Here is an 18,980-nt window from a genome sequence, read left to right as displayed (position 1 = left end):
AGTTTTTCACCACTGAGAACGATGTTGGCTGTGGGTTTGTTATATATGGCCTTTATTATGTTGAGGTAGGTTCCCTCTATGCCTACTTTCTGGAGGGTTTTTATCATAAATGGGTGTTGAATTTTGTCGAAAGCTTTTTCTGCATCAATTAAGATTATCATATGGTTTTTATTCTTCAATTTCTTAATATGGTGTATCACATTGTTTGATTTGCATAGCAGGATACAAAATTAATGCACAGAAATCTCTTGTATTCCTATACATCAATGATGAAAAATCTGAAAGAGAAATTAAGGAAACACTCCCATTTACGACTGCAACAAAAAGAATAAAATACCTAGGAATAAACCTACCTAAGTAGACAAAAGACTTGTATGCAGAAAACTATAAGACACTGATAAAAGAAATTAAAGACAATACAGACAGATGGAGACCATGTTCTTGGATTGGAAGAAACAATGTTGTGAAAATGACTATACTACCCAAAGCGATCTACAGATTCAATGCAATCCCTATCAAACTACCAATGGCAATTTTCCACAGAAGTAGAACAAAAAATTTCACAATTTGTATGGAAACACAAAAGACTCCGAATAGCCAAAGCAATCTTGAGAAAGAAAAATGGAGCTGGAGTAATCAGACTCCCTGACTTCAGACTATACTACAAAGCTACAGTAATCAAGACAGTATGGTACTGGCACAAACACAGAAATATAGATCAACGGAACAGGATAGAAAGCCCAGAGATAAACCCATGCACATATGGTCACCTTATCTTTGATAAAGGTGGCAAGAATATACAATGGAGAAAAGACAGCCTCTTCAATAAGTGGTGCTGGGAAAACTGGACAGCTACATGTAAAAGAATGAAATTAGAACACTCCCTAACACCATATACAAAAAAAAACTCAAAATGGATTAAAGACCTAAATGTAAGGCGAGACACTATAAAACTCTTAGAGGAAAACATAGGCAGAACACTCTATGACATAAATCACAGCAAGATCCTTTTTGACCCACCTCCTAGAGAAATGGAAATAAAAACAAAAATAAACAAATGGGACCTAATGAAACTTAAAAGCTTTTGCACAGCAAAGGAAACCATAAACAAGAGGAAAAGACAACCCTCATAATGGAAGAAAATATTTGTAAACGAAGCAACTGACAAAGGATTAATCCCCAAAATATACAAGCAGCTCATGCAGCTCAACATCAAAAAAACAAACAACCTAATCCAAAAATGGGCAAAAGACCTAAAGAGACATTTCTCCAGTGAAGATATACAGATTGCCAACAAACACATAAAAGGATGCTCAACATCATTAACCATTAGAGAAATGCAAATCAAAACTACAATGAGGTATCATCTCACACCAGTCAGAATGGCCATCATCAAAAAATCTAGAAACAATAAATGCTGGAGAGGGTGTGGAGAAAAGGGAACACTCTTGCACTGTTGGTGAAAATGTAAATTGATACAGCCACTATGGAGAACAGTATGGAGGTTCCTTAAAAAACTAAAAATAGAACTACCATACGACCCAGCAATCCCACTATTGGGCATATACCCTGAGAAAACCATAATTCAAAAAGAGTCATGTACCAAAATGTTCATTGCAGCTCTATTTACAATAGCCAGGACATGGAAGCAACCTAAGTGTCCATCATTGGATGAATGGATAAAGAAGATGGGGCACATATATACAATGGAATATTACTCAGCCATAAAAAGAAATGAAATGGAGGTATTTGTAATGAGGTGGATGGAGTTAGAGTCTGTCATACAGAGTGAAGTAAGTCAGAAAGAGAAAAACAAATACAGTATGCTAACACATATATATGGAATCTAAGGAAAAAAAAAAAAAGGGTCATGAAGAACCTAGGGGCAAGATGGGAATAAAGACACAGACCTACTAAAGAATGGACTTGAGGATATGGGGAGGGGGAGGGGTGAGATGTGACAGGGTGAGAGAGTGTCATGGACATATATACACTACCAAATGTAAAATAGATAGCTAGTGGGAAGCAGCCACATAGCACAGGGAGATCAGCTCAGTGCTTTGTGACCACCTAGAGGGGTGGGATAGGGAGGGTGAGAGGGAGGGAGATGCAAGAGGGAAGAGATATGGGAACATATATATATATGTATAACTGATTCACTTTGTTATAAAGCAGAAACTAACAACAACAACAAAAAACTACTATATATAAAATAGATAACCAACAAGGACCTACTGCACAGCACAGGGAACTATATTCAATATCTTGTAATAACACAGAATGGAAAAGAATCTGAAGTTGTACACCTGAAACTAACACAACATTGTAAAACAACTATAGTTAAAACAAACAAAAAAAACTCCAATCCTCAAGCTAAATTCAGAAAAAATTGGCACCTCCCTCCCACTACCCACTTTCTCCCCATTCCTTGACAGCTGGGGACCCTCCCCGTCCCACCCTAGTTAGCTTCATATTCTTATCCCCCTAGTAATGACACACACCCCAATTCCTTTCAAAACCAAAACCCATCTGTCAGGCACCCTAGCTCATTGGGGCCACATGTGGGCCACACGTGGGCCATCTAGTGAGATACAGTAATAGGAATGGTGTGTTCATCGCCGTGGCAACTCAGGGAACACATTCCTGCCTCACAATGAGATCAGGAGTTTCCGGAAGGGCCTCAGATGTGGTGGGGATAGCGTGGAGTTCCAAACAGTCTGTAAAGTTTAGAGAAAATGATTTCGAAACACAGCAATGCACTCCGAGGCTCTGCGGGGATATGCTCTGAAGCAGGGGTCCTGACCTCAGGGAAGGCACGCGAGTGTACGTGGGGGGAGCACCCTGCCCACGGGGAGACTGCCCCCGGCTCCCGCTGCCTGGCCGGTCACGTGAGCAGGCACTTAGGCTGCGGGGAGAATGTCCACCCCACTGCAGGGCTGGGCCTCCACAAGGGGCCAGCATTATCAGAGACACCAATTATTAAAGGGACGTCACACATCTGGACAGTGAGAGAAAGCCTCCAAGTTTTAGGTGCTAGGTTAGTAAAAACAAAACAAAACAAAACACTATGAGTAAAACAAGACAGGTCTGTGAGCTGAGCTCATGGGCCACCAGGTATGTCCCCTGCCACAATGGGACAAACAGACCTGGCTGGACCTGCACTGGGTGGGGAAGGCAGTGGGACGGAGACCCCAGACTGCCTGGAGGGCCAGAGCATGAGAGCAGAGCCTGCTAGACGGCACACGACGAGTGAAGGATGGAAGGGAAGAACGGATGGGCCAGAGGCTAAACAGCTGTACCACGGCCCGGACCCACACCCAGGAGGGCGTGTGTGAATCCCCTCACGCACCAGAGCTCACCGAAGGCCTGCTGGGGCGCAGGCACCGTTCGAATGGAGGGCCAGACACTGTCGCTGGCCCCATGGAGCTTGTACTCTGGTGAAGGGACACGGACAGCAAACCAACCAACCAAGAAAGAATTAAAAATAAACAGCAATAAGGGCTATGCAGAATTTGGATACAGTAATAAAAAGAGAACACTGATGGCCATTTGGAGGCAGCCTCCGGGAGAGCGCTCGGCTCTGGGCTGAGCGCTGACCGACGGGACCCAGCCGGGCACAGAAAGGCACTCCGCCGCAGAGCGTGGCTATGGGCTGCGCCGGGCCCGGGCAGGAGCAGCGGCAGCCAGCGTGTCTGCAGCACCGAGGGCGGCTCAGGGCACGCTCCGAAGCCAGAGCAAAGAGTCTGGATTTTACTCTTAGAGTGACGGGAAGCCGTCGGAGGCAGAAGCCACGTCTGACTCACACTGTGAAAAGGTCACTAAGGCTGCTGGGTAGAGGAGAGATTGTGGGGAGCAAGAGAGCGAGCAGGGAGCGAGGAGGAGGACGCGGGTGACCCAGGGCAGAGGCCGTGGTGCCTGGACGGGGAGGAGGCGGGAGGGATGGAGACACACGCAGGGTGCATACGCTACGTACGCTGAGTGACAGGCCGCTGCTTTTCATTAAGACCAGGAACACACAACCTACCACCTACATGGGTGGGAGAGGTGTCCGTGGTCTTACTGTGAAACCACACACCCGCAGAAAGCAGAAGGGAGAGCTAACGAGAGTTACCCCGCCTGGGGATGTCAGGAAAGAACGGAAGAGCAGACAGAGGGCGTCTGGGAAAGCCTGGCTAGCACGGAGACCTCAGCCTGGGGTTCAGGGTTGGGCTTCAAAGCAAAATTGTGCATGTTGAGCATTATTTCTGTGGAAGGAAACAAACTAGTTTTTCAGAAGGGTTAACACCCTTACACGCACATTCAGAATGGGCCACGTCTTCCCACTCCAAACCACTTTATACTCCAGAACCTCGGAGACATCAGATTAAACTGATTTTCAGACCTGCCTCTCATCAAGCCAGGGTTTCGTTAAATGTTACCCAAGGGCTGAAGAAGAGCAGGTAAGAGACTGAAAGGCGGAGAGGAGGGGACAGAAGGTGGGTGAGACTCCTGGCTGCCCTCACACTTGCACCAGAGGAGGGGCTGGCACGCTATGCCCTGCAAGACAAGCCCTGCTGTCTCCCACTGTCTGTGGCTACTTCTGCACTTCAGCAGCACAGCTGAGTAGCTGCCATGGAGACGCAGGGCCGGCAAAGCCTGAAACATTCACCGCCCGGCATTTCACAGGACAAGGTTTGCTGAGCCCTGACCGAGAGCATCCCCACTGTCACGTTACATGACGGGCCTCCGCAAAAGTGTTCCTTGAAAGAAAGGATTCCTCTGCTTAAAAAAGAGTTCGAAAATCAGCGTTGGGCACTGGCTCGCCAGCAGGCCAGATCAGAAGACTGATGGTTCACTCTCTCTGGTTTCCTGCATCTTTGTGCCCCCTCTCAACAAAATCTACTTCCCAATTCCAAACAACAAAACCCTACAAGGCTGGCGTCAAATGCCAACCTCCTTCACGAGACCGTTCCAACATCTCCCCTCGGGTTATGACCTCCTACCCCGATGGCCTAAGAACTCCCCGTTCTGTGGCCAGTGCCCCTCGGCACCCCGCTCTACATGTCCAAGGTAGTTTATCTGGTTTCGCCTTTTAAATTTAATCGATGGCACTAAGTCAAACAGGTATGAACGACTTACACCAGGGTTCCTCCGCCTCAGCACTAGCGGCCTTTGGGGCTGGATAACGCTTTGCTGTGGGGCTCTCCTTGTGCACAGGGGCATGTTTAACAGCATCCCTGGCCTCCGTTCACTAGATACTAACAGTAACCCCTCCCCACCGAGCCACGACCGTCAAAAATGTCCTCGGACGCTGTCAAATAACCCAGGGGGCAAAATCACCTCTAGTTGAGAACCACTGATTTTATATAGTAATTATATTTTATAATTAAAAGACCTAAGCTTTATCAATTTAGCTCCAGAGCCATGTTTTCAAAGATTCATTTCTAGCAAACCATAAACATATAATCTGTTAACAATTATATCTGAAAGAATTACCATGGTTTTTTCTCTTCCCTCAGCTAGTTTCCTCTTTTTATGTATGTGTTTATTGCGATCAATTTCTACATCACCGTATACATTTGATATGTCCTCCAGAAGGACCAGCGGAACTTGGCTAGGGGCATTAGGACCTGTGGATAGAGGGAAAACACCAACACTTAAAAATGCAGCAAGGAAAACAGTACTCAATATCAGGTGGAAATTTACTCAACCATCGTGTGAAAATACATTCAGTATCATCCCAATCAGGTAAACAAATAAGTATACATATACATATACAGAAATGAAAAACTGTACAGATGTAGACCAAATTGTTAATAAAGGTTCTTCCTCAGTGGTGGACAAGGGAAAGTTCCCTCTTTGCATCTGTTCTTACGTTATCTATCAATTTTTTACAATGATCACGAAGCATAAAATTACCAAAAGAAGAAAAACTACCAAGTCGCACATACATTGCTGTTATAAATTCCAAACAAATCTAAATACATGAAACACTATAGGCAATACACAAAAATGAGAGCTGCATTACACTGGAAATATTGTGGCTGATTTCACCCTGTTTTCCTGTAGTTTTCCTGTTTTTCCCATTCTCTAGAATTTATATGCATACATATTTTTTTAAAAATCTTTGTCTATTGAGAAGTCATTGTGAAATCTACTTCAGTACTTAGCTACATCTGCTGCTTTTTAAAAACAGAGGCATTCAATATCTGTATTTAGTTTCACAGTACCACTACATCCTTTGATATAGAAGTTTTTAATGAAAACTTACTTACATAAAAATCAACAACTAATGAAAGCTCTGGCATCACCCCGCAATTATTTGGATCCAAGAACAATGTTAAGGTAAACATTTTTCATCTTCCTCACCACCCCCAATGAGGCCAGTATTTTGAGACACTCTAAAATTCTTAAACCAACCTTGGAATAGAGACGGCTGTATGCTGTTGACATACTGAAATGCATTCTTAAAGAAGACCAACATAGTGGAATAAACCACTTGGTTTTTATATTTTGCATGAGCTTCGTTATCAAAGTTGTTCATGTATCTGCAGAGATCCTTCATTCTATGCAAAATATCACCATAGCTTCTGAAAGGTGAAGGACAATAAAAATTATTTAATTACTCTGGGCTTGTCAGCAAAAGGTCTACCAGAGAAAAGCCCCAATAGAACCATTACAACTACCAAATGTGGCTCTAGGCATGTAAAATTATTCTTCATTGTCTGCATATGGATGCAAATTCCTCTTCTGAATTAGAGCAGCAACAGGCCAAGAGTTCATGACACAAACATGCCAAGTAGCTTCTCTTTCCTCTAAACACCAAGGAGTGCTTCAAGCTCAACATCATCTTAAGAGTTCATACTTCCGTGGGGAATCTTTTAATAAAGTGAAAAACCACTCTTTTGCATAAATACTGAGTGTTACAGAATTTGCCCAGACAGAGGTGTACCTATACATTATATGCTTTTAGAAAAAAGTATTTTGTTTTATAGAAAGTACGCTATCAAAAGATTTGTTATGCAATCTTAGAAGTGAACAGTTTTGTACCGTCTTCCTTTATCCATCTGCCAGTCACATCTCATTCCAACAACATTCAAAATCTTAAACAACCTCTCCCAGGGGTCCACGATCTGGGATGATTTTTCAGTCAGCCCCTCTATTATGTACTTCTGAGAGCTACGTTTGCTCGGTGACATTAAATCAGACGTTTCTTGGGCACCTGAGATGTGAAAAAAAAGTAGCTGACAATTACCATTACTACTTACTATTTATGCGGTACTTTATAGAGAAAACATGTCTAACTCCCCATGCAAGAGGCAAGAACACAGACCCTCAGCATGTTGGGTGTTTTATTCAAAGACCCACCACTGGCCCCTGGTGGAGCAGGAAGGGACCTTTGAGCTGTGGTTAATGCATGAAGTTAACCTTAAAGTTCAGCAGGTTCACTGTTTCAATCGAGGGGTAAAACTGGTTCCGGAAAAGTCTCATCTCCTAACTGTAGTGTTTTTTTCTAGGAACCATGTTTTAGCAAGACTATCAAACTGGTATGTATCCAGAGGAGAATAATCAGAATGTTGAGGGATTTCTGAGCTTGAAATTTTACAAAATAAAAAATTCAATAAAATAAACTGCAGGTTATTCCCACTTACCTTGATGCTGACTCTCTATGTGAGTAGACCTAGTGACATAATTGATATAAAATTCAGCTGCTTTGTTCAAGTACTTATACAACAAATTGGCGGGCAACCGAACGTCATGGTTGTTAATTATTAGAGGAAGGACATCACACACTGTTGAAGAGGGAAAATGAGGAAAAACCGATTAAGCTGTTTGTCTACTCTAGGGTTCTGGCAAAAACAAAATTTATTTTAGAGTTCACTTAATGTAGTACCTAAAATAGATAGGCAAAAAGAAACCCCTTATGGCACATTTATTTAAAAACTGCAGTGCAGAGGGACACCAGTGGATGGAGTCAGCAAGGAAACACACAGGCAGATTCCACATTATGAGTGATGTTTGGGTGGAAATTCAGGTGTTTATTAGTATGCTTCATACTCAAATACATGGCTACACATATTCTTTCAGAGGTATCAACTATTACATAATAAAAATTTAGGAGTTGTTTAAAATGCTTTCTGAACTGAAAAAATAAACACGGATTTAAATCCCATAATACGAGGAGTTCCTTTGCTTTCCACAAATGACCTTATTTCTGAAATGACACTTACCCCCAGCATATTCTACTTAGCATAAGGAATGAATACAAGATGTAATTTTTCTTACCAAATAATTTTCTAAAGCAGTTAACAGGAGATTCTTGCTCTTCAATAGTTTCAGCCTCCAATAGTGCCTCCCCAAGGCCAACCTGTTTCAAAATACAATTAATCATTTGTGTTAAGTTTCAGATGTCAGAATTACAAGAATAAACACCATATTTGATTTACCACATAGTTTGTATATTCAAACTTACCCAGGAAACGAATACTATCATTTTACAGACCAGAAAACAAAAGAATGCATCAGCAACACCACCCAGAAGGGAACCCCACGTTCACCTGAGCACAGACCACTCTGTCTTGGTTATTCTCCCCTGAACTAGTACAATTAAAACGTCTAAGAAACTTAATGGAAGCACTGGAGCTAGTTTGATAATAGAGATGTAGAGATCTTTCTAAGAAATGTAGAAACTAACTTTACTCTCTACATCAAGATGCATTATGTAGACAAAACTTAACATCTTCAAGAGTTGCCGGGAGTAGTCAGTCATACAGCCTGGACTAGGTCGGACACAACTGTTTGAGAAGGCCACCTTCCCATTACTGATGCCCTAGCCTAGTAGAAAGCTGGCTTCTCCAAATCCACCAACACCTGCATCATCTTCCTTGTAACCACTTGGGGATGCATGGGGTGGGGGGAGAGGGGAACCATGTAAACAATTACATGAGACAGAAAGTTAAAAGTCAGAGTAATGATCAGGGAGGACACCAGGTTGAACAGCATCCTCCCAAAATTCACGTCCACTCAGAACCTCAGAATGTGACCTCATATATTTTTTATCTTATAAAAAAGGTCTTTGTGGGACTTCCCCGGCGGTGCAGTGGTTAAGAATCCGCCTGCCAATTCATGGGACACGGGTTTGAGCCCTGGGCTGGGAAGATCCCACATGCCGCCGAGCAACTAAGCCCGTGCGCCACAACTACTGAGCCTGCGCTCTAGAGCCTGCGAGCCACAACTACTGAGCCCACGTGCTACAACTACTGAAGCCCACATGCCTAGAGCCTGTGCTCCGCGACAAGAGAAGCCACCGCAGTGAGAAGCCCATGCACCGCAACGAAGAGTAGCCCCGGATCGCTGCAACTAGAGAAAGCCCACGCGCAGCAACGAGAAGCCCACACACCGCAATGAAGAGAAGCCCCCGCTCACCGCAACTAGAGAAAGCCCACGTGCAGCAACAAAGACCCAATGCAGCCAAAAAAAAAAGGAAAAAGGTCTTCGTAGAAGTCATACTGGATCAGGGTGGGTCCTAAATCCAATGACTGGTATCTTTATAAGAAGGTCATGTAAAGACACAGGGACACAGACCACAAAGAAGGCCACGTGACAACAGAGGCCGAAACCGAGTGATGAAGCTGCAAGCCGAAGAATGACAAGGATCGCTGCTGCCCCAGAAGCCAGGATGAGGTGAGCAGGAGTCCTCCCCAGAGCCCTCACGGGGAGCACGGCCCTGCCCATACGTTGCTTTTGGGCTTCGAGCTTCCAGAATTGTGAGAGAATAAACTTCTGTTGTTTTAAGGCACCCAGCTTCTGGTATTTTGTTATGGCGGTCCTTGAAACTAATATACGGACGTACAGAGAAGGTTAACTGGGGCCAGCAGCCAGAAAAGTGGAGCCAGAAAGAATAAGCCAAAGAGTTTGAATTAAGAGAGTTAATGATTTGAACCCCACCTCTCCGTTACTGGCCACGGGAAGTGACTAACATATATGTAAAGTAGGATGCTATCTACCTCAATGGATCTAAGGAGTACAGAAAGACCTACTGACCACCGACCAGTGCCTGCCAGTAGCACTCAATGATAATTAGAGATATGAGGAAAGGGCAGAGTAGAGGGAAAACAGTGACCATGTGGCAAAAGCATGTGAAAAACCTTAAGAATACAAACTATGGTTCTCCTTTAAATTCAAACACATTGTTCAATACAATGAAACAGATTATTTTTTAAAACTTTACTGTACTTTACAAATTGAAGATAAGTAGCACTGTCAAGGCTTGGTGACTGTTTCCTCACACTGGTAACACAACTTCTACTGGATATTCATAGCGTTTGGTAACAGTGACATCCTTTTACCTTTACTGACAAAGATTCCTTGATTTGAGTTCAATCTTACCTGGTACTCCTCAGAATTAGAATAATCTGCTTTAGAATAATACACACTGTAGCTCTTAAACATACTCGTGAGTCCACTGATGAATTTTATTCTCTTTTATGAAAAAGGAAAGGATCAAATCTTACCCCATGCTGTACCACCGTTTCAGGGAATCGTCTCAAAAGTAGAAGCAACATTTCTGATCGTTCCAAAGTGTTGAAGCATTGTTCCGTAACCTTTAGTAACATTTCACACTGGACCCGACCAGGAAGAGTTTCAAATAAACCTGTATATGACACAGTTCACTTTTAAAAGTTTCTTTCAGAAAGAAAGTACGGAAGCAAAAGTGGAAATAAGGCATCATCACGTACAGAATGGTGTATACTAAGTGAAGAACCACTATTGTTGGAGTTCACCTACAACCTGGAAGGCTTTGGGGTCAGATACTATGGGGCATAAGATATTTGCTGAATGACGATAAAACCTTTGGAGGCCTTACTGGATCTAGAAGAGAAGAATGATGCCTGGGAAGGGTCACAGCAGTGCTTGCTGCTGACTGAGATAAAAAGCACTCACTTGAGTTGAAATGACCTAAACAATCTACTTTTTTTAATCCAAAATCTGAAATACGGGATTGGCTATAGCAACCAACACAGAGTGAAGGTTAATAAGAAAGGTCATAAATTACTGAAAGTTTCTCTCCTGTTCTGTGGAGATCTGCCTAATCTACAGATGTTTTTTGATTACTGTATAACTTGTTAAAATATATTCAGTTTCCCGGGCCAACTGATAAATCCACATCCTTTAAGGAAGTTTAAAGGGTTCTAAGCATATGCTCAAGGGATCAAGTGACATCATTTGTACAGGCTTCAGTTGCCAAGAACAAAACATGCATATGGGTACCAATACCACAGATGTGACTTTTTTGTGAAATTACTACACAGAACTTGGTATTCCAGAAGTCGTAATTTTTAAAAAAAAGAATTATATGTTTTTTATTATAATATAATTCTACTTGGAAATATTTTGGTATATCTACAACTGTATTATATGAGATAGCATCATCATTATGTTCTAATAACAGTAAAAAGAATGATCACTTTCTAGATATTTCTGTTTTTCAGAAAATTATTATTTTTTAAATTAACAGATCAATAAAACTGCATCTTATTGGGTTCACAGTTGTGAGTCACTTTTACTACGGTGAAATAATTGCTAGTATTTTTACCCAAGTAGGCAAAACTTCCAAAATACAATTACTTTTAATCTCATACATTTTATAAAAATTAGATGAATTATCTTCTTTTACATTTTTGCTTCTAATTTTATCATAAATGATGTATATTGCTAGAGTATGTAGCATAAAACACATTATTATATCTTATCTCTGATTTCTTAATGATAGCTTTAATACCTTAGCTCTTTATTGATGTTGGTAATTTTATTTTTTACATCTTTATTGGCGTATAACTGCTTTACAATGTTGTGTTAGTTTCTGCTGCACAACAAAGTGAATCAGCTATACATACACATATATCCCCATATCCCCTCCCTCTTGTGTCTCCCTCCCACCCTCCCTATCCCACCCCTCTAGGTGGTCACAAAGCTGATCTCCCTGTGCTGTGTAGCAGCTTCCCACTAGCTAGCTAATTTACATTTGGTAGTGCATATATGTCAGTGCTACTCTCTCACTTTGTTCATCTTCCCCTTTCCCCCTGTGTCCTCAAGTCTGTTCTCTACGCCTGTGTCTTTATTCCTGCTGCCACTAGGTTCATCAGAACCATTTTTTTAGATTCCATATACATGCGTTAGCATACGGTATTTGTATTTCTCTTTCTGACTTACAGAAGTAGTAATTTATACACCATTAAGTTATCACTTCATTCTTACTTCTTAAAAATTGGGTTTGTTTATCCTGTGAATCGTTTCTTAATGCTGATGTAATAATGCTGATTTCTCTCCACACCACGGGCTGATCTGGGAAATTCACAAACCTATTTTTAAAATGAATGCATTAAATTAAAATGTCAGATTCCAAATAGTATCCAAAAAAGAAAGTAAAACGTTAGCATCAGAGAAAAACATATTTTACTATATTCCAAGTGAATATATAGATGTACCACAACAAACCGAAATAAAGATATAAAAATAAAAACTAAGAAAAATGAGCGTACTCAAAAAAGTCTTTAGTTTTTTTAATAAGTGAAAAGACAAGTGACCATAATATGCAAAACACTCCTAAACGACGAGAAAAAAAAAAAAAAAAAAAAAACTCCCCAAAGAAAAAAATGGGCAAAGGCAAATCACAGAAAAAATACAAACAGCCAAATATTTGAAAAGATACTCAGTCTTATTAGTAATACAACAAACACAAATCTTTAAAAAATAGCAAGATATTGTTTTCTCCTGTGGCACCGGCAAAAATTGACAGCTGAGAGAAAGACTGATAATATCCAATGCTGGCGAAGGTGTGGGAAAAGAGGCACTCACACACGGTCAGTGGAGATGTAAACTGAACAGTACTTTTTGGAGAGTAATCTGACAGTGCATCGAAATTTAAAATGCGCATACCCTTCGACTAGGAAAACCTACGTCTAAGAATCTACTCTACAGAAAAACACCCAAATGTGAGTACAAAACTGCTTTCTGACACTCTGAATATAATTTCAAACAACTGGAAACTACCTAAATGTCCGCCGAGAAAAGAGGGCTGAAACGCTATGCAGACAGGAGAAAGAAGCAAGTAGATCCCCACATGCTGGCCTGGAAAGCGCCCCATCACAGTGGGTGAGCGGTAGGCGCTCACCGCTGCAGCTCCTCCCCCAGAACCTGCTGGTGCCCCCTGGGCGTACATGCACACAGACACACACCCCCCTGAACTCGGGCCGAGGCTGGGAGGGACTTCCACTGATATTCTCTACACTTCAGTACCGTCGCAACTTCTGCGAGGAGCCTTACTACGTTATTCCCAAAGTAAAATAAATGATTGAATGGAAGAACTGTAACAAGAATAAAACCTAAGAAGACTTCCCCGCAGTTAACGGAAGGCCTAGACCCATGACCACGTTAAGCTTTAGGTGCCGGATACGGCACCTAAACTTGAGGACCCTCCCCCAACTCCCTCTGCCACAGACAGAAAGGAAACCTCCCGAGAGGGGCGGGCGGCGTCCCCACTCACATGTCGTAGAGCAGCCTCCCGGCGGTGGCCGTCCGCTCCGCGTTCCGCTCGATGGTGTACATCTCATACTGCAACACGGGCCGGGGCCGCGTCAGGCCCTCCGCCCGGCCGGCCCGGCTCACCCCACCGCCCCGGAGGTCCCAGGGTCGGGCATCACGCGCTGACGGAGCCTTAGGGCTCGCGCCGCACGGCCCCGGGGCCCCGGCTTAGCGCAGGCACGTCTCCCGCGGCCAGCGGGGCTTCTGACTACCCCCGACGGCAACGCGGTGCACGACTACGGCGTTCGCGTCACTCGAATGCCTTTATCTACCGCGGGGCCCGCAGGTGCGCGGTACTGGTCCCCTCACAGAGCCGCAGCCCGGAGCTGGCGCCTGTGTTCACTACACTGCACCCCAGCTCCCTCCCGCGGGGACCTAGAACAACCCCACCCCGCCCCCGCCCCCGCCACTACCCGCGCCCGCTCGGCGGCCGTCCGGACCCACGAGCCGGCGGGCGGCCTTGCCCGGCGGCGCAAGGCGCTGTCCCGGCCGCCGAGAGGGTAACGCTCCCGTCGCCCCGACCCGGAGCGGGGCCCGGGGTCCCCTGGGCCAGCCTCGCGGGGGGCTCAGGGAAGCGGGGAGGAGCGCCCCACCTGCGCCCCCGCCCGGCCTCACCTGGATGTTGAAGTCGCTGGGGTAGAGGCTGCGGGCCGTGATCAGCCAAGCCTTGGCGGCCCACAGGTCCTGCTGCACCAGCTCGCGGGCTCGCTGCACCAGGAACTCGCAGTCGCCCTGGGCCGACATGACCCGGGAGGCCTCGGGCGGCCTGAGGCTGCCGGACCTTCCGGCTGGGGGGCGCCACGGACCCTGCCGCCGCGGATCTTGCTGCCGCCGCCGCCGCCGCGGACGCTACTGCGCAGGTCCGGGGTCGCGCGGCCGCCGCAGGGTGGATCCGGCAGGGCTTCCGGGCTTTGCGAGCAGCCTCTTCCTGGCCACTCTGCGCCTGTGCCCGGCCGTTTCGTTCTCTGAAGACCTAGTGCGTTCGTCCCGGCTCTTCCAGGTCGCCTCCAAGACGCGGAGGAGCGGATTCTCACCCTGCTCGGGAGCGACCCCGGTGCAGCCAGGGAGCACGCGCGAAGCCCGGTCCTGGCCGGGCGGCCGGGGGCCGAGCGGGGAAGACGCTGGACGGGGAGCGCCGAGAGGCGGCGCGGAGGCGGCGGGAAGAGCCCCTCGGGACCTCCGGATCGGATGTACAGAAAGGCTCGCGCTGGTTTCGGTCAGGCGGTAACGCCAGCGTTTGGACCGGTGCTTTGGGTCCTCAGCATGGTCACGTCTCATGGTCCTTGCGCCTTTATTCCCTGGTTTCTCCGAAAAGCATTTATTGAGCCAGTTGCAGTCTTAGTACTTTGCAGGTGTTTGGCTGCATGCCAGGAGCTACCGAGCCTTTTATCCTGTTCCAACCCGAGTTTACAGTGTTAGGGACCTGTGACTTACAGAAAATAGCTGTTTTAATTCTCTTTCAACCAGAATCAGTGTCATTTTCACCAAATGAAAACAAAACAGTCTACCTGATCTCGTGAAGGGAGGCCACACTTAGGAACCGGAGGAAGCAGCGTTTATTTGCCTAATAGGAGGCATGTGCCAAAATGTGGGTTCCCAACAGTTCGTTGGAGTCTCCAGTCCAAGGTCTATATACAAAACTTTTAGCAAATTCTAGTACCACTGATATCTTGGACTTAAAACCGAGATTAGGGATTCAAAACTGATTTTTTTGGGAAAAAAAGAAATGACTATATACTTCATACATGAAAACATTATAAATATGGTAAATAAATATGAATATATACTTACTATCGAGGGCAAAGAATGTTGCCTGCCATCCCAGTAAACAATGACTATTGCCTGCCCGTAAGCTATCAGCCACTGTAGCCTGGCCCCCCTCCACCCCCCGCCCCCCATTAGTGCCCCATGAGCGGAATTCAGGATGGAGAAAAACAGGATAGTGGCCCTACATCAAGATGCATACCTAAGGAGTAACTTTAATGAGCCCAGACTCTTGCATCTTCCCATGTGTGTTTTTCAGCAGAAACTCCTATATATCCTCACTCCCCTTTGCCTCTTTGGAACAGTCCTGCAGAGCTATCTGAGAGGCTGTCTCCCAGGCGATGGTCCTCAGTAAGGTCCCCAAATAAAACATAACTAGCAACTTTTAGGTTGTGCATTTTTCTTCAGTCAACACTGTGGTTATACGTAAAGTATAATATGTACTTCGTAATTATAATAATTTAAAAATAAACAACCGTGGGACTTCCCTGGGGGTCCAGTGGGTAAGACTGCGACCCCACTGCAGGGGGTATGGGTTCGCTCCCTGGTCGGGGAAGTAAGATCCTGCATGTGGTGTGGTGCGGCCGAAAAAATAATAAAATAAAAACAATCGTAAAGTTAGTGGTGAATTAGTGTGTTAGTTTTAGAGGAAAGTACCAAGAAGAGCAGGCTTTAAGGAACACCATGTAAAGCGCCAACGCTACCAAATCCATCAATGTCCAGGCTCTTTTGCTATTTCGCTCATAATACCAGTCTAAAAATGATAATTTTAGTATCTCCCCCCTTATTTTAAAACCTTGATTTAAAAAACTCGATTTTGTTTCATTAGTATCCTCAATGATATCTTTAGGTAAGAGTCATTGCTTTACCCTCAGTCACTCTGATACATTAATTGTATTAGCGCTTTGGGAAGCATTATGGTTCCTAACGCTATTTAATGTCTTCTGATTATGCACAGGAACATCGTGATTATGCAATCACTTTGTAGGCTGGGATGGATTGCTCAGTGATAGAATTCTTTCGGCTTTGTAGAAAGGAAGGTAAACAGATCAGGGGACTTCCCTGGTGGTCCAGTAGTTAGGACTCGGTGCTTTCATTGCCATGGCCCCGGGTTAAATCCCTGGTCGGAGAACTAAGATCCTGCAAGTGCGGCCAAAAAAAGAAAAAAAAGGAAATATATACACATATATATATACACATAAATATAAAAATCAGGATAATTTTTATCTTACAAAGTGTAGATCAAAAAAACAGATTGCTAGCTTAAATATTTTTTTCATTATTTCATTGATTTTAATGTAGAAATTGTATAATGTGTAAATTGGCAAAAATGACTGATTAGACTTTAATCTTTAAACTTTATGTTTTGGTTATGGGATTACAAAACAGAAACCAAAACAAAACTGTGTACCTGTTCCTGAGTCTTTAGTTCTCTAGTGTTGTATAGGTAACAACTGAAAATTAAAATTTTAAAGCTAGGGCTATATAAGGGAGCTCTGGTTATAATTTAGATGCCAATCAATTGAGTTTTCGCCAGAATACAAGATAAGACTTGTGGCTATTTTCTAGCCAACCTCTTAATTTTGAAAGATCTCCAGATAAATATTTGTCCTAGGGTATCATGCTGGCATCTCAAAGTACAGAAGACAGGCACCACACCGTGTGGGTTTACGTCTTTTGGGCCTCCTTGTCCTGATCTCGAAGCCTCACTGAGCGTCTGGGCGCCTGGCTCCCGTTCTCCCTGACAACTTCTAAGTCACATAAGATGCCCAGCATCCAGCATCCAGCATCCAGCCTCAAGCTCCTGGACCTCAGTTCAGTGATTCGTATTAAACTCTATATTGCTTTTTACCTTCCACTGCAAAATCTCAAAACTCATAAACACAATGTCTTTCCTGCCCTCAACTCTCTCCTTAGTTCTTTTCAGCAATTTCCTCCTGTCTTCCTCCCTGATGTTAGCTTGACAGACCTACCTTTTCCTCCTAGTTTATCTGCCTCCTCCTGCTACAGCCTTGCTTGGACACTCAGCGTGCTCAGCGTCTTTGCTTCTTATCCCACCTGTATCCACTCTTCAGATGAACAGCCCTGGATCCACCCTGTGGTGCATCTTGCTGGATGTTGCGACTGGCTTGAAATAGGGGCAATAACTATATAGTCAGTGAACATTGAGGAGGCTGAGTCCTGCTGGAGAATAGCACACGCATGTGCAGATTGATGCTGTAAGAGATTCCTGGTCTTAGTATCAGTCTGGGCTCTCAACAACTCCACCTCCCACTCTTTCAGTTAGGACTGGATCTACAAGCTGATGGGAATTGGATACTTTCTGTAAAGTCATTCAACTCAGATTTCTGCTCATCTGGCTTAGACTTTCTCTGATTTTACAGATCAAGCCGTACTTTGGTGGAGGCTGTCCATCTGTTTTACTCCTGGGAACTTTATGATCAATTAGTTGCCACAGACCTTGAGAGCCAAAATGCTCTGATGGGCACTCTGTCCCCGTGTTTTATTATGCTAATTGTGCCTACTTTGTCCTTGATGGTCAAGTGCTGCCACCACACTGCTACCACACAGGGATCCCATTATTCCCATTGAAATTAGGGCACCCAATTCTACTGCGATTATCTCCCACCAGCATCTCTGGTGTACAGAGGAGAGTTAGCACTACGACCTTTATGGATTCTGGTGCTCCCTTCACTCAAGCATTTCTGGGCCTCCTGGGTTGGGTGGTAGGGGCTGGCTAAGCAGGCTGCACATGATGAATTAACTCCAACATTCCCATCGCAATGAGCCAGTATAGTCCTTTCTCTAACGTATGCTGGGAAAACTCCAGCATCTCAATCTAGACCATCTATGAACCAGTCTTCACAAGCATACTCTTAGAGCCATTTGGCACCTAACAGCTGTTCAACTATCTATAATAGCTGCAGATCCCAAAAGAGGGATCTGCAACTATTGTAACAGATCCAACACAATTCAAAATGGCTGTGACGGATAGGGATGCCGTTTGCAGCCCCTGACAAGGCCTAATGGAGCAAAACATGCCCATCTGACAAGCAGTTCCTAGACTGCTACTGGACATGCTGAACCTAGAATTCTTGGTAAGTGCACCCGTATTGATCAATTTGGTCCTATCTCATTGTATAATTTATCCTATTTGGTCAATTCCAAGCATCTTGTGGATGTGGGTTGGTAGAATCCTGCAATTCCTTTGGGATATACTTTTTCTCTTCCTCGTTTAGTAAGTCACTCTTTAGGCCATATAGGAATTTCTTTTCCTTAAAAAAAAAAAAAAGGTTTTACTTGGAAATAATTTCAAACTTACAGAAAAGTTACAAGAATAAAAATAGTAGAAAAATTATCCATATAGCTGTTAGGGGTTGAATTGTGTTCCCCCCAGAACAGATATGTTGAAGTCCTAGTCCTGATACCACAGAATGTAACCTGATTTGGAAATAGGGTCTTTACAGGGGTAATTAAGGTCATTAGCTTAGGCCTTAATCCAATATGACTGGTGTCCTTATGCAAAGGGGAAATGTGGACACAGAGACACACACACACAGGGACAATGCCATGTGAACATGAAGGCAGAGATGAGGGTGATGTGTCTACAAGCCAAGGAACACGAAAGGTTTGCAGCAAACCACCAGCAGCCA

General features: G+C 44.3%; 1 protein-coding gene across 5 annotated transcripts in view; it reads right to left on the bottom strand.

The window, feature by feature from the left end:
- INTS10 (integrator complex subunit 10) overlaps positions 1-14,434 on the bottom strand; it is a 36,138-nt gene extending 21,704 nt beyond the window's left edge. For 3 of the 5 annotated variants that reach the window (XM_059909212.1, XM_059909211.1, XM_059909213.1), the window contains exons 1-9: positions 14,179-14,433; positions 13,526-13,593; positions 12,238-12,341; positions 10,494-10,633; positions 8,266-8,347; positions 7,632-7,772; positions 7,030-7,201; positions 6,400-6,569; positions 5,476-5,609 (exon numbers count right to left, since the gene is read on the bottom strand). In XM_059909212.1, coding sequence (XP_059765195.1) covers positions 5,476-5,609; positions 6,400-6,569; positions 7,030-7,201; positions 7,632-7,772; positions 8,266-8,347; positions 10,494-10,633; positions 12,238-12,341; positions 13,526-13,593; positions 14,179-14,307 — 1,140 coding nt within the window. In that variant the 5' untranslated portion in view covers positions 14,308-14,433. Of the gene's footprint in view, positions 1-5,475; positions 5,610-6,399; positions 6,570-7,029; positions 7,202-7,631; positions 7,773-8,265; positions 8,348-10,493; positions 10,634-12,237; positions 12,342-13,525; positions 13,594-14,178 lie in introns of all 5 variants that reach the window. The other 2 variants (XM_059909210.1, XM_059909214.1) reach the window with 2 other exon arrangements.
- Between the last annotated feature and the right edge of the window lie 4,546 nt (positions 14,435-18,980).

The sequence above is a fragment of the Balaenoptera ricei genome, chromosome 21, assembly GCF_028023285.1.
Source record: "Balaenoptera ricei isolate mBalRic1 chromosome 21, mBalRic1.hap2, whole genome shotgun sequence".
Classification (NCBI taxonomy): Eukaryota; Metazoa; Chordata; class Mammalia; order Artiodactyla; family Balaenopteridae; genus Balaenoptera; species Balaenoptera ricei.
Note: the sequence above shows the minus strand (reverse complement) of the source record. Positions and strands in the feature narration are given on the sequence as shown.